The 15,120-nt window shown below is 37.7% G+C and overlaps 1 protein-coding gene across 6 annotated transcripts in view; it reads left to right on the forward strand.

Annotated features, from left to right (window-relative positions):
• PTBP2 (polypyrimidine tract binding protein 2) overlaps positions 1 to 8,454 on the forward strand; it is a 51,294-nt gene extending 42,840 nt beyond the window's left edge. For 3 of the 6 annotated variants that reach the window (XM_027462692.3, XM_027462696.3, XM_038182908.2), the window contains 6 exons: positions 2,239 to 2,393; positions 3,810 to 3,843; positions 4,304 to 4,396; positions 4,742 to 4,958; positions 5,056 to 5,133; positions 5,263 to 8,454. In XM_027462692.3, the coding sequence (XP_027318493.1) occupies positions 2,239 to 2,393; positions 3,810 to 3,843; positions 4,304 to 4,396; positions 4,742 to 4,958; positions 5,056 to 5,133; positions 5,263 to 5,395 (710 nt within the window). In that variant the 3' untranslated portion in view covers positions 5,396 to 8,454. The remainder of the gene's footprint in view (positions 1 to 2,238; positions 2,394 to 3,809; positions 3,844 to 4,303; positions 4,397 to 4,741; positions 4,959 to 5,055; positions 5,134 to 5,262) is intronic. The other 3 variants (XM_027462693.3, XM_027462694.3, XM_027462695.3) reach the window with 3 other exon arrangements.
• Positions 8,455 to 15,120: the final 6,666 nt, after the last annotated feature.

The following is a 15,120-nucleotide window of genomic DNA, read 5'->3' on the forward strand; positions in this document are numbered from 1 at the left end:
AACCCAAGAACAAAATGGACCTATATTAGATTTTTGTCTTGCTATTTATACACCTAGGTATATAGATCTGTTTTTATGCTTTCCTGTCTTTATAAAATTGATTTTGAGAAACAGTAATCACTATGTGTGGACTAGCATGGTCTGTCTAATTTGATACTCTTTCTCTGACAGCAGCTGGTACTTCTATGTTCTCATAGAGAAGACTGAGGATGGCCTCAATAATGGATGATGATAGAGTGGCATACCTGGGAGAAGTGCTTTCTTAAACCCCAAATAGCTGGTGCTTGGCTTATGTGCTGAAGCACGTTACATGTCACTTCATTGCATATTTAATAAAATCCTAATAAGAGTGTTTGCAGGATGGAAGGATGACAAATTAGGGTTTTTCCTTCTGTTTTCTATTGGTCAGTTCCATGAATAATGCAAGTAATGCAATCATAGAATCATAGAATATCCTGAGTTGGAAGGGACCCTTAAGGATCATCAAGTCCAACTCTTGACACCCCACAGGTCTACCCAAGTTCAGACCATGTGACTAAGCGCACAGTCCAATCTCTTCTTAAATTCAGTCAGGCTCGGTGCAGTGACCACTTCCCTGGGGAGCCTGTTCCAGTGTGCAACCACTCTCTCTGTGAAGAACCCCTTCCTGATGTCCAGCCTAAACTTCCCCTGCCTCAGCTTAACTCCATTCCCGCGGGTCCTGTCGCTGGTGTTAATGGAGAAAAGGTCTCCTGCCTCTCGACACCCCCTTACGAGGAAGTTGTAGACTGCGATGAGGTCTCCCCTCAGCCTCCTCTTCTCCAGGCTGAACAGGCCAATAAAATGGTTGTTCTATTCTAGTACACTTTCCCTTTATATTGTTTCATAAGAAATGACTAGAATTTTCTAACTGATGTTTTCATTACTCAGCACGTCTTACGCCTCTGGTTTGATCTGAGTACTAATGCTTTTATCAGAAGCCATGCTGTATCTTTTTTTAATTTCCTTTCTTAGAACACATTTCTACATGATTTGATAGGAGACAACTAGAAAATATTTTTCAGAGTGTGTTCTGTATTATCTTTGATAAGCGCTTTCACAAAGTTGTGATGGATGTCCTGTTCCCTTTGAAGAGACATTCGTCCAGCCCAGCAAAATCTAATTTTCTGAATTACTTTTTTTTTTTTTATGAATTCATGTAATAAAGTATACGTAGTGTTGGAGATCTTTTCTAGAGAATTAAAAAAATAATAATTGTAACTATATTTATCCCCCTGTATGAAAACATCTCCTTTCCCTACATGTTTTCCCTTTTGATACTAAATCTGGATCTTTTTGAGTATACAGATGACTGTCTTTACCGTTGTCATTGTCATATTTGGTCATCGACTGAAACTGAAGAAATTTGCTTTCTCATAATGACTTCCTACGTCAAACTTTATTTTAAAGGAAGGAAAACAGTCTTACGTACATAGCGTACAGGTTATATTTAGACTACCTGGCATTCTGGAAGACTGGTCAGAAGTGTTAGCTTAGTATTATCATATAAACATCCGAAATTTTGCCAAAATGCTGAAATCTGAGAAGCCAATTTCAGTAGAAGAAAATAAAATACTGAAGTTCTGATTTTTTTTTCTTTTCTTTACCCTTTTTGCTATATAAATATCCTTTTACTGGATTCTGTTAAATGTACAAATAAACTGTTGGTAACATATGATAAAGATGGTCCCCTATGAAGTATGTGTAGTGTCATAAGAACCTTTCACGGATCCTGGAAGTAGCATACTTGCCCGGTATACCAGTGACATCACCAGGCAAAACCACCAGATCTCTCCAGGATTTCAGTTTCTGTTGAAGAAGAGTAAAGCACAGCTGAAGGTTCAGCTAATAGCTGTGTGCTTCTTCAAAGAATCGGATTGCATAAAGTCGTGGAGTAACCAGTTTGGTGCTACTTTGAATCCTGAATTTAGAAGTTTGCCTCCTCATCTCCTTTGTGCAGTTTATGTAGGCCTTTTCACCTCACCAACTCTAGTGCTGTGTATTTAGCCTGAAGCATCAAGTTGAAGTGAACAATGCCTCTCAAAGGGTGATTTCTGTTCCTCATGTTTACTTAACCTATATCACAACTCTTTGGATGACTGTAACAGCGGAGTGGTCTGCTCTGTAGAGTGTTGTATGCAACACTTGTACTGATATAGGTGCTTTTTTTCTTAAACGACTTGTGTGTGTTTCGTAAAATATGCTTTATTTTAAAATTAGGGCTTCCTGTTGCAGCTGTTCCAGGAGCTCTGAGTCCTTTGGCTATTCCAAATGCTGCTGCTGCTGCAGCTGCTGCTGCTGCTGGCCGTGTGGGAATGCCTGGAGTCTCAGCTGGTGGCAATACAGTCCTCCTGGTTAGCAATTTAAATGAAGAGGTCAGTAAAACAATTCAGTGTTTTTCCTCTTTTGCCATACTTCATCAGTCAGTATCTTATAATTTCTTTGAATTTGGTCTCATATTTGGATTTTAAGCTCATGGTATTTTTGCTGTTTATTACTCCCTACCCTCCCCCAAAGTTAATTTAAAAACCATTATTGTTGAATACTTTTGTTTTTCCAGGTAGCTAACAAGTTAATGTCGTTTGATAGTTGGCTACCTTATTTTCTAAGAAAAATATGGTAATTACTGCATGTTTGACATTTGAATTGAAAGCTTTTTTTCTTTTGCAATTATAATCATGTAAACTAGAATTCCCATTTTTGTTTCTTCTAATTGTTTGCTGCTTCATTTCATGCTTTTATCTCACATTTTAAGGTTTTAATTTATGTGAACTACTCTAACACATTTTTCTTTAAAGGTTCTCCCAAAGATCTCGGTGAGGCACTCTTCCAGTCTCTCTTAGTAATTTTTTTCTTGGCAGATACTCATTTGTCTTATTAAAAAAAAAAAATGGTGACAAAGCTTTTTTACCTTCACTGTATCTTTCTTGCTAACTCTGAAATCTAAAGGGGATTGTTTAGTCACGCATTTTTACTGTCCTTTACATTTATTTTGATGGCTGTGAAAGCTGGTATGAAATGTGGGAAGTTTGTATCAGTCTAGCTGTTCCATTTTTAACTGGCCTCTGTCACTATAAATCATTAAGCTTATTTTATCATCTGGTACTAGTTTGTCATCCAGTCTTGCATGTTAAAATGTTTTAGGTCAGAGTGCCATTTTGAAAGATTTTTTGCCTGCATTTCATAACCAGCCATGCTTACGCAGTTAAAGTTTAAAGTTTAAAATTTTTATTGCATGCTTTTTTTTAATTTATTTTCATGTTGAGATGAAATGCTGTAGTTTACTCTTTGATATGAATGTACTTTACCCATATTTGTCTTGGGTGACTACATTTTACTCAGTTTTTCTTGTACAGTACATAAACCAACCATTTTCTGACCAAATTCCTGCATTTCCTATGTACTGACCTATATTTTATTTTTTTTTGTTCCCCACTTATTTTTTTCTTCTGCATTGCTGTTTTCCCTTCCCCATTTCATCCTTTTCCCTTTGTGTTCAACTTCCCTTTCCTTGTCTTTACCCAAATTCCCGTGCCCTTCCCTGTTTTACCCTTTTCTCCTTGTCTTTGTCTGTGTTCCCTGTCTTCATTCCCTACGTTCATGCTTCTGTGCTTGAACAAAATGTTCCTCGGACCAACTTGCCCCAATTAACCGCCTTGAAACCATGATCCATGACCACCTCACCATTCTGCGGGAACCACCCTTCGTTATGGATGATCTGTTCATCTCCGCTCTTCCTCGACTCTTCTCTCTTCTTGTCTTACGCTGCTTGCTCTTCTCTCCTTCTAAAGATGGTTACGCCCCAAAGTCTGTTTACCCTCTTCGGTATGTTATTGTTAGCACTATACTTTTATTATTGATTTAATTTTGTTTTGTTTTGCTTTTTGTTGTTTTTTTTTTTTTGTTTTTGTTTTGTTTGTTTCACCTTAATTCTTATTTGTAGCTAGCACTTTGGCTTAAAGTTGAATAGTAAATCTTTCGCTATTTTTCTTTTGCTGTTTAAAACTCTCCATAGACACGGATTTTCTTTTAATGCATGCTAATATATTTTGCATGGTCTTTAATTTAATATCATTCACATAGCTTTGAGGGTTTATCAGAAATTATTCTTTTCAAAATTCACTATTCAAAATCTTTATCTCCTTTATTCATTTGTGAGAGTGTTGAGTTTGAGTGAGTGATCTTGTTGCTGTCTGAATGTTCCATTGATATGTCAAAATGCGTAACTTAGTTGACTGGCTTTAAAGTAACCGTTTTCTTTTGGGTTACCTTTGACTTTGAAAAGGTGTTTATGGTGATGTGCAGCGTGTGAAGATTTTATACAATAAGAAAGACAGTGCTCTTATACAGATGGCTGATGGAAACCAGTCGCAGCTGGGTAAGACTAGATTTCTGTTTCTATTCCCAATAGTCTAAGTATTTGAAATTAAGCTATGTGAAATCAGGTGAACTAAGCATGTTTTCATCTGTCAATTTTTGTTGTATTAACAAGATCCAAAATCCTATTGTATTAGGTTCCAAAAAGTTTGCACAATAGCCTAAATGAATTCAACAACTGAAACACGTGTGGAGGTCTTTAAACACTCAGCAGACCTCATTTTTGATTCTAGTACAACGACCCTTTGATTTTCTTGTGTTTTTTTTTTCCTTGTTTGTAGGGTTATGTGTGATATGCAACATGCTATTGAAATACTAAATTGAGTAAACCTCTTGTCTTTTTCAGCCATGAGCCATCTTAATGGACAAAAAATGTATGGAAAGATTATTCGGGTTACCCTTTCTAAGCATCAGACAGTACAACTACCTCGAGAGGGACTTGATGACCAAGGGTTGACTAAAGATTTTGGTAATTCACCGCTGCATCGCTTCAAGAAACCTGGTTCAAAAAACTTTCAGAATATATTCCCTCCATCTGCAACTCTTCATCTGTCCAATATTCCGTGAGTGTTGGCTGTCAGTAAGGCAGTAGTATTAATATTATCACAACACACTGAATGGATTAGTAATTTTCTGGTTATACTTGTTTTCTGTCTGTAGACCATCCGTAGCAGAAGAGGATCTCCGCACACTGTTTGCTAACACTGGAGGCACTGTGAAAGCATTTAAATTTTTTCAGTAAGTAACTTTTCTGTACACAGTTTCAACAAAGGACAGCTTAATTGTGTTTTTGTGGCATGTCTTAAGGAAAACATTAGTAACAACCCCTGTATTGTTTGAGTTCCTAATGCCGTTATTTTGTTTCAGAAGAGATCACAAGATGGCCCTTCTTCAGATGTCAACAGTAGAAGAAGCTATTCAGGCTTTGATTGATCTTCACAATTACAATCTTGGAGAAAATCACCATCTGAGAGTTTCTTTCTCCAAGTCAACTATTTAAAAAGGCAGATTGAAAATGAGGGTGTATTGCATTGTTTGGTGTTGTCACCTATTGACTGTTCAGGAGAGTGGGGACCAGAGTTTGTCTTCTATTTTTGGATTTTCTTTCATGCTGTTATCATTCCTTGTTTGTTTAAAAAATAAAAATTAAAAAAAATAAAAATTAAAAAGCAGTGATACTAACTGCTGTTGTCCAACTGTTGTTTAGATAAATCATCATTTTGTTTCAAAGATTTCAAGTTAATACCACAGTTTTTCAACTGAGTTGACATACGTGCCTTAAAAGGGAAAACTAGTACTGCTGAAATCGCGTAACTAGTAAAAATGAATTTGGTTGTCTGGGGCACACTGTTACATGATAATTTCAATATGTTTAGGCAGGGGTGTGTAAAAAGGTTAAGCTTTTGTTTCTCCTGCTTGGAATTGATTTCTTTATCTGCGGGCCTGTCACGTATTTTTCTTTTTAATTGGGTAAGATGCATTATGCTGAAAGAATAAAACAATGTTATTTGATTTTGCAATTTTTTGCTTTGTGCTTTTTTCAGAAAAAAAGAAAAGGCCTTTTGTATTTCATGGTTCTGGTCTAGATTCAGTTATGAATGTAGGCATTTGTTAAAATTAACAAGGTACAGAATATTAATTTTGTAAAGGACAAGAAGTGACTTCTGTGACTTTGAGCCCGAAGTGAAAAGCATTATAGAATCTTAACCTTTTTGTACACACTCTTGTGGGATGTATCATATAAATGTCAGCACTAAGTAATGTCTTGTTTGTGGCTGAATATTTTTCGTAGATGTTTTTGAAGTTGACATGACTTATGTGCATTTAAATATATATTGCCATCTTTAGTTTGTAATTAAGATATGGAATATGGTTGTGGATTTCTGAGCATGTACAGACTGGTCAAGCTAGTTCAGGAAATGGTGCATGTATTTTTCAATGATGAAGAAAGTTTTCTGCGAACACTTGCAGGAAATTTTGTGGCAGTTTTCTAAAACTGACAACCAGGTGGGACCAAAGTTTATGTGCCTTTAGTCTTAATTTACCTTGCATTGTAATATTCAGTTTTAATAAATCTCTTCAAAATATTTTGTATTTAGAAATTAATCTGACTTTACTATACACATGGCTCAGAATCTACAGATCCAGTTAATTTGAAAGCAGTTCTCTGTCAATCTGAACTGTTACCTTGATTCTGTTTAAATGACCAATGCTTTTTGAAATTGATGTACTTAGTTTCAAGATTCATAGATTCTGTTATCTATGTAGAGAAAATGGTCATGTATATTTTCTATTAGTTGAGTTTTTACATCTTTAGAATTGTAAAATTCAGTATAGTTTGAAAGTGGCACAATTAAAAATTAATTTTCTAACAAAGTCGGGAGGTTTGATGGTTGTTTAATTTCATTTTGTGTGTACTCTGCTTACCTCTGTAGCATGCTCAATAAACACTTCTGTAGCTCTGTATTCACCTTTTCTGTCTTTCTCTGCTGCTTTCTCTCTTTTCTTCCTACTCTTTGTTTTCCACTTCTACTGTGCTTCTAAATTCATGTTTATTCTCTGTCAGGGTGGGAAAAGCATAATATTAATAAATACAATTTTAAGTCTTTTTACTGCAAATCTGATGCTGCAAAAAGTACCAGCTCGTTCAGAAACACAGCGATCCTTTTGCAGGTGTATATTAAACGTTTCCCACCCTGTTAAAACTTACTGCTTTAAACACATAACTTTTATTGTAGTTTGTTAGCTTTCTCTTTCTATCTTTTTAGTTTTTAAGCAGATTTATGCACTAATGGATCTCAGGTTTGCCCGCAGTTTCATTTTTCTCTTGCTGCAGTTTCATTTTTCTTTTTTGTCTGCTAAAGATTTTCTACTAATCATACAGTATCCTTACAGGTTAAAGTATCAAAGTTGTGAGTTGAGCGGACCATACAATCTAGACCGGGATATTTCACCTTTTTAGAGACATGGGTTCAAATGAATGTAAAAACAGTTTGGGCACTTTAATAGTGTTTCAACATCCATGATATTTTGAATTGTCGTTTATTTTTCACTCTGTGATTGTTTTTCCTCAATTAGAAATAGTATTGAAACATTTACACAGTCCCCTTTTAAGAATAACTGTATGACTGAAGCATTACAGTGGTAAAAGCTATCACAATGTTCAATTCAAAGCAGTTTTCTGTCACTTCTCCAATATACCTACTGTAGATTTATTGATGTCTGATTACTTTGTGACCCAGTGCTTGTTCTTTGAGTTGGCTTTGAAATCAATAAATAGCTATCAGCTATTTAAAGGTCATGGTCTAACTTAGGGGGCTTTCATTAGACTTCACTGTGTGAAATAAATTTTATTAAGTTCTTATCTGCTTTATCAGAAATACACCCAAGATCTGACTTAAAAGATATACTTCGTATATCATAGTGGTTACTCAATCTGAAATACTAGCAAAATAAGATTCATCCATATGTGAAACTCATGAATCAACATCTTTTTTTTTTTTTCAAGACTCAGACACCAAAAGGCATCGATGTGACTATCTCACAATTGCCTTGAACAGTAGTTACGGATCTGACTGAGCTGCTCTCTCAAGCTTTTCATCTATGTAGTGTGGTGTTCCGTATTTTTTAAAGTAAAAATGTGTCAGATTTCAGAATGTGCTTGCATGTTTCAAACAGAAGTGTGAATCGAAGTTTACTGTGCTTTGGGTGGGTTCAGCTTTCTTTGGGTGGATTCAGCTTGTGCTGAACTATTTCTACTCTGAAACATCTGTATCAGATAGCATTTAGTGATTGCCATATGTACAATGTTGAGATAACTTCAAGTATCTGCAGTGCTTGAGTGTTTACAAATAGAGGGGTTTTTATAACTTTAATTCATTCCTCTTGCCAGGCCTATTTCCTTAATTTTTAGGTTTCTATACTTCTCTCAGTTTGAAAAGCTCTGTGGAAAAACATTTCAAGGGAAAGAATGTATATTGAAATTGTTATAAACTAAGCAACTTTTATTAAGAGCGTATATTTGTATCAGTCACAATTAAAAGCAATGATAGTCATAAATGGCATGGAAGTGTTTTTTTATGAACTCAGTGAAGAAAATCCCTGTTTATTTATTGATACATAGTCTTTAAAGGGGGTATATTTGCACATGCATTGTTATAAAGAAGTTGTATTGTTTGCTCTTCAGAATGTGAAAATGCAAAGCATCATTTTTATTATAATTTCACTAAAAAAAAAAAAGGATTGAGTTAACTTGATCCACTCAGTGGAATGAGTTTTAGATTGTTGTAGTGCTTTGCCCTAGGCATTTGATACTCCAAGCTCAATTTCAGATTTTTAAATAATTTTATTTTTTTGACATGAATAGAAGGTGGTTGCTGATTTCTACTTTCCTTTTTTTTTTTTTTTTTTTTTTTTATTATTAATGGAGCAGTGAAAGAATTCCAAAGGTGTTGGTCAGGAAATATCTATTGGCACATACAGTATATAAATGAATTAAAATAAAACCGGCATTAGCATTCTGACTAAAAATTGTAGCAAGTACTTTTATTTATTGTGATTTAACATTTCATTGACAGGCACCTTTGCCCTGCAGGAATAACAGTTCAAACAAACAGCTCAAATGACTGTAGGTTGCCACTTTTAATGTTTTACAGTAATTTGCAGTTTCATAAGCTATCTTAAGGGAAAAAAATCCTTTTGATTCACTAAGTTCATTTATTATAGTAAGTCACAGCATGAAAGCAACAATACAGACGTAATCCTCGCATGTGTAGAAAGGGCTAACTGGGTTGTGAATGTGGTCAAGATAGGTTTTCCAAGGTCCTCGTCATGCAATGTCATCAGTATTTCTTACTGCACTGTTCTCCTGAGAGGCAGCTGCAGCGTGCTAGTACAGCTCTCATCCATGCAGGTTATGAGGAGAGAGATGGATTATTTTTTTTCTTTTCCAAAACAAAGATACTTGGCATGCTATTTTCTACTTAATGGGCCTTGGTAAAGTTAATCAATGGACTGCAGTAACTGTAAGGAATGAAAATCCATTAGAAATTATTTTGTTAGTCTACAGTTAGCCTGCTAGAACCAGTGACCAGGTTCCTGCCTTGCTGAGGAATTCTGTGCAACAGTAATGAACCTTCAGATTATTTAACTTTTTCCTTTTAATATAATAATTTATTCAGGGAAAGGGCTGTATTGCAGCAGGAGGAGTGCAGGGCAGAAAGGTGGGGGTTTCAATAGGCTTCTTTTAAGTTCCTTCTGGTGTAAATAAGACCTTCAAAACTGCTGGTAAGGGGAGAACTACTATTATTTTACTTACTATTTTAGAAGTGAGTCATGTTAAAATAGAGTATTTACCTCACATTCACCCAATTTTGTAACTTCCACTCATCAGCTGTTGAGATGCTGGAGCTTGTAATTAATGCAGCCTGCTGTGGAAGTTGGTCTCCCCAGGATGAGTCATGATCATCCTGAGAAGCCAGCAAGACTGAAAGCCCGAAGCCACTAGCCCTTGGAGGGGCTGCATGTCACTGGTTTGGGGTGGTGGACACTGACGGCTTCCAAAGAGCTCCGTACCGGGAGATAGCTGGGTCTAGGAAGAGATCTTTTAGAAAAGTCATCAAAACTGATGCATTAGGGAACTGATTTTTTGATGAGAAAGTGTCTGCTAGACAACTGCCCATCTGTATCCTGTTGAGTGATGCAGTTGATGTTAAGGATCGAACAATGCTTCGGTATCCCTCCTCACCCCATCCCCTTTAGCTCCTGAATGCTCAGGCTTACCTCTTGCAGCATCGACATCCTGCGAAGGTTTCAGCTGGGCAGCCAAAATCACGCTGGGCTGGGCTGTTCTTTCTGAAGAGGGAGAAGTGTCTTGGCAGCTGCACCTGACAAGCGCCGGTGTCCAGCTCTGTGTGCCGAGCAGGGGACGCCAGCCTTGCCGCTGCTTCAAAGCGTTGGCAGTCCTCAGCTGGCCGACAGCCCCGTGCCCTGCCAACAGCACACTCGCCAGCATGCTCTGCCATGGGGGCTGAACGTGAACCTCCAGGTATTGATGTAAAGGTAATTTGGGTATGGTTTTTTTGAGTGGGTTGTGTTCAGAAGTGTGTGTGTATGTGTGTGTGTGTGGGGGGGGGGGGGGGCTTCCCTCCCTCACCCCCTCTATTTTTTGATTTGTTTTTTCTGTAGCAAAAACAATTTCCCTGGGGGTCAATATCTTCCTGTTGAACTTTACAGAAAGCAGCTTTTGTTTCCCAGCTCTTGAGCCAGTAAGCCTTAACCAGTTGGGGCAGAGTTGTCTGATTTGGTCTTTCAACTTTGAAGACAGAAGCTGCACAAGTAAGAACAGGGAAAACCTTTTTATGTAAATCTTTTGCTGAAATTTAAGTCCATTTTGGGTTGTAGAATGTGACTTTCAAATTCCTCTGTTACGCGTAGCTAAACCTCGTCTCTGGTTTTGTTACTTCAGAATATGTGGTTTATAGTAGATGGCCTTTTTCTCACAGGTGGCTCTTTGCTCACGAAGGTCCTTAAGTGTGAAGGTGCTTGTGACGCCAACTTGTTTCACAGAGGTGGGTATACTTTGAGCGCATTGTTCTTTTGGTTATGAAAGGAGAACAAGAATGGTGACAATAAGCACTTCTGCATTTCTCTACGTAGCTTTTTTCCTCCAGGTTTTGGTCCAGGAAGGGATGTGTTCTTAGCTGTTGCAGTAGAATTACCAAATGGCCACCCGTTAGCACTAGCAAGTGCCTGGCTAAGTAAAACTGAAGTCTGTAGTGTATCAACACTGACAAGGCCAATGCTGACGCTTATTTGTCGTTTCCTTATGGGTGCCTGAAAATGGTTAAAGTAGTTCAATTTTCAAAACAAACAGTAAAGTCAAGGAATTGTTTTCACAGAAGCGTAGACTTCGTTTGTGCAGGCTATCTATAAGCTTTATGCAGGCTTTCTGAATAGGTTCCTCTAAATAGAGCAATTCTGCATTTAATTTCTGATTCCAGCTCATGCAAGTTTTGATCCAGCTGAGAACTTGCATTTTGACTGATCTGAAAGAATATCCCCCTGAACACCCTTCCGTTTTAAGGCCACTGCAGCTTCCTTGCTTTCTGTAGAAGGGGAATCTGAAAATCAGGGCATTTTCAAAGCCTTGATTGGAGACAATGTAAGCAACGTATTCCTCCATAGCTAAGGAAACTTTGTAGAGATTTTATTCCTAATTTGGAGAAGGCATTCAGCTGTCCTATGTACCTATAATTGCTTGGTAAGCTTCCAGACAGGTTTACTGCGAAGTAAATGCGTTGTACTTGGTGTACTTGCACAGTATGGTAACACCGAACTTCTCTCATGGAGACATCACGCTCAAAGAGAACCTGGCTGTCTAGTGCAGCTAGTAGATTTCTAGGCATCTGTGACTTGTAGATTCAGTGGGATTTGAGTTTGCAACAAAGGGAATTAATTTTCTGTGCTGGAAAATCTGAGTGTAGACTTCTGCCGCTTAGGAAGTTGTATCCAGGCAACTGCTACTGAATGGTGAGATGTTCTCTTTGCAGGTGTCTGCTCTGCCCAGCCAAAACTGTATTTCTAGGTAGAAAAACAAGTCCATCCATCCAGATGCAGTGGCCAAGTATGCAAGGGAAAGGAGAAAGGGAGAGAGAAGTATGGTAATACTGAGTCGCTGTGCAAGAACTTCAGCTCCCCAGAGATGAAACAGTAGCAGAGACTTTCCTCTGTGAAAGATGGCAGTATCTGTGGGGCAAGGGCTGCGTCTCCGTGCGGTGTGGTTTCTCAGCCACTGTCTGCCTATGTCTCCCTGCGTCTCTTTTTTATTTTAATATATTTTTTAATACAAATTTTAAATGTGAATTTACAATTTCTTTGCAAAGTTGATGTAGGTTATCAGTAACTAATGTTTCAGGCCCCTCCTGTAAAAGCAGTGTGATGCACCTCATCTTTAGGAATACTAACACGGTGAGGCAGTACTTGCCTTCTCAATTACTTCACCATATGAAGATGACAGATTACTATCACCTGGAACTTTCAAACATTATTTCATAAATGCTGATTCAGTCATTCTGCAAAATGTCCGATTTGTGCATTTTGAACTAGTGAAACTGAAAGGACTGTAGGAACTGGTAAGTGGAAGGCAGAAGAAATATACTTGAAGCTTGTAAATTTATAGTTGGATTTTTGAAGTCTCCAGTATATACAGCTACTAGAAAATCACTTGAAATGTGATCCTTCAATAAGCAAAATACAAGGAGTTATTTTTCAATAAATCAAAAAATGAATGAACTATATGCTTACATCCTTTTTCTTAATACTGTTATATGAAATGTTTATACTACACAATAGGCATTTCACTTGAAATATATAGACACTAACAACATAACCCATTTTTCCTCTGTCCTCTTGTTAATGTGGCTACCAAGGGTAGGAAGGTGTTCCAAACACACCATTTGCATTGCAAGAGGCAGCCGCGAGTTACTAGTATTTTCTTCATCCTAAATCCAAAGCACAGCACCATACCAGCTAGTAGGAAGAAAACTAACACTGTCTCAGCCAAAACCAGGGCAAATGTCAATTTTAAAACACTTCATGATGATATAATTTACCAGTCCTAAAAGCAGAACTGGTGCGAATTTTAGGTATAGGTAGAAATACTGAGTAGCTCTAGGACTAAATTAATACACACTGGGATGTTCATGGACCTAAATGCCTGTAAGAAGCTGTTAAGCTCGCAGACACTAATAATTTCTAAAAATACTGTATATTATACAGAGATATAATGTAACATAGATTAACATAATAAACACATCACTGCAGCAGCAGCGTCTTACAAAACGGTTTGCCACATGCTGCCAAATGCTGAATTATATCAGCTTTATGGGCTATGCTGAATGTTTTCCTTAAGTAAAGTTATTTAAATTCTGAATGCCTCTTTTTCCCCTCAATGAGGTGGAAAAAATATTTTTTAATGGTGGACTAATGATGATGGTCTCAGGGGTGTTGATTATTCTGCATGATGGGGTTTTTTAACCTACCTTCAGTAGGTATCTTGCCACTTTTGTTGTATATCTGCCATTGCCACTCTAGGTCCAAGCAGGACTTTCCAGACACAACTACTCTGAAGTCTCTAGTCATTGTCTCAGTGAGTTTCTTTCCGTTCTTCTGTTTCGAGGGATGCTTCTTTGAAACAGTGTGTTAGCTCCTTGTTAACTGTGACGAGAATACATGTATTTGCTTTCACCACGTTGAGTTTGGCTGATGTATATACCTTAAGTTTCTTAAGGCAAAGGCTCATTTTGTTGGTCATGTTGTAAAGACTGTAAAAATACTCATACTTTTCAGATTTTTGCCCCTCACTGTAGTACAAAGGGAGAAAGGCAAGAAATTAGTGCTTTGTGAGCCAGGCTTTTACTGTTTTATCATGACAGATAATGGCAATATTTACTACTTATGAGCCATGCACATAAATTTACAGGCATAGTAATGAATAAAGAAAAATACTGTAGCATTTGTAGTTAGAATATAATTGCCATGTATATTAACACACTGTGATCTGGGATGTCAAAACAAGTGAGCCAAAAATAAAGCTGTTTCACCAAATTGATTCGGTACTATAAGAGTATTGTAAAAGGCTATAATAGTGGAGGAACAGATTAAAATATTTCTGCATATAGCTAAAAGGTGAAGTAAGGGGGATAAGCATTGTCATACTTAATTTTGCAGCATGCAATCAGCTCTTAAGCATAGGAGTCCCTGTACTAAATTTCTAAAGTGTATCAATAGCTCTGTTCTTTAGAGTTCAAGTCTTAAGTGGACTGAACAGTAAAAGTTCTGCTAGACTGAGTTTGTCTTGTCTGAAATCCTGCATCTCCTCTTCCCTTTCTCATGTCTTTTCTCACTCTTTCTCATGTCCTTTCCCACTTTCCTATGTAGCTCGGGCTAGATATACCAGACCAAACCTTAAGTAAAATGAGTGTTTCCTTTCTCTGCCATTAATACCTTCTCCCCCTTGCCTCCCCTCTCCCCCCAAAAAAAAACCAACACCCCACTTTAGAGCATCTTATACTGCTGATACTCCATTCCTGTTTCATTCACAGTGCATTTTGCTGTTTCTGCTGCCTCCTTGGCCCTTGAGCACTACTTTTTATCTGTAAATGATCCCTAGACATTTGGTGTGTGTTCCCTGTGATGGTTGGTGAAAGTGTAATGGTACTGTGCAACTCGGCCTTTGAAATTCTGTTGTTAGCCATTTGCAGGGGGGAAAAACACTAGGAGCTATTGGGTAAAGGTTCAGAAAATGCTTTGTCTTCCCCAGCTGGAGTAACACACTGCTGGGGAGGGCCGAGCTGAGAGAGCACTACCTGCTGGTGTGTCGTCTTCATCATTCGCATCCCGTGTGCAGAGTGCCAGCTCTGGGAGACCCTACCTGCAGATCTACCAAAAACTGTGTGATGGGAGACCCAAGTAAGTCCAATAGTGTACATTGAACACCACCAGATTCAGCAGGGAGGTGCCCAGGTAACAGGGATGGTCTTAGTGATAAAACGGGAAGGGTTATGCTTTATATGGATGCATATACAGGGTGAAGAGACTTTAAATGTTTGATAATGTTGCAGTGGTGGTAGCAACGCTTCAAAAATGCACTCTTTATTGTTCCAATCCATTGACGTGGAAAATATAAGTGAGGTTTCTTGGTATTCTGCCACCTGACTAGCCCCT

This window comes from Anas platyrhynchos, chromosome 8 (assembly GCF_047663525.1).
Source record: "Anas platyrhynchos isolate ZD024472 breed Pekin duck chromosome 8, IASCAAS_PekinDuck_T2T, whole genome shotgun sequence".
Classification (NCBI taxonomy): domain Eukaryota; kingdom Metazoa; phylum Chordata; class Aves; order Anseriformes; family Anatidae; genus Anas; species Anas platyrhynchos.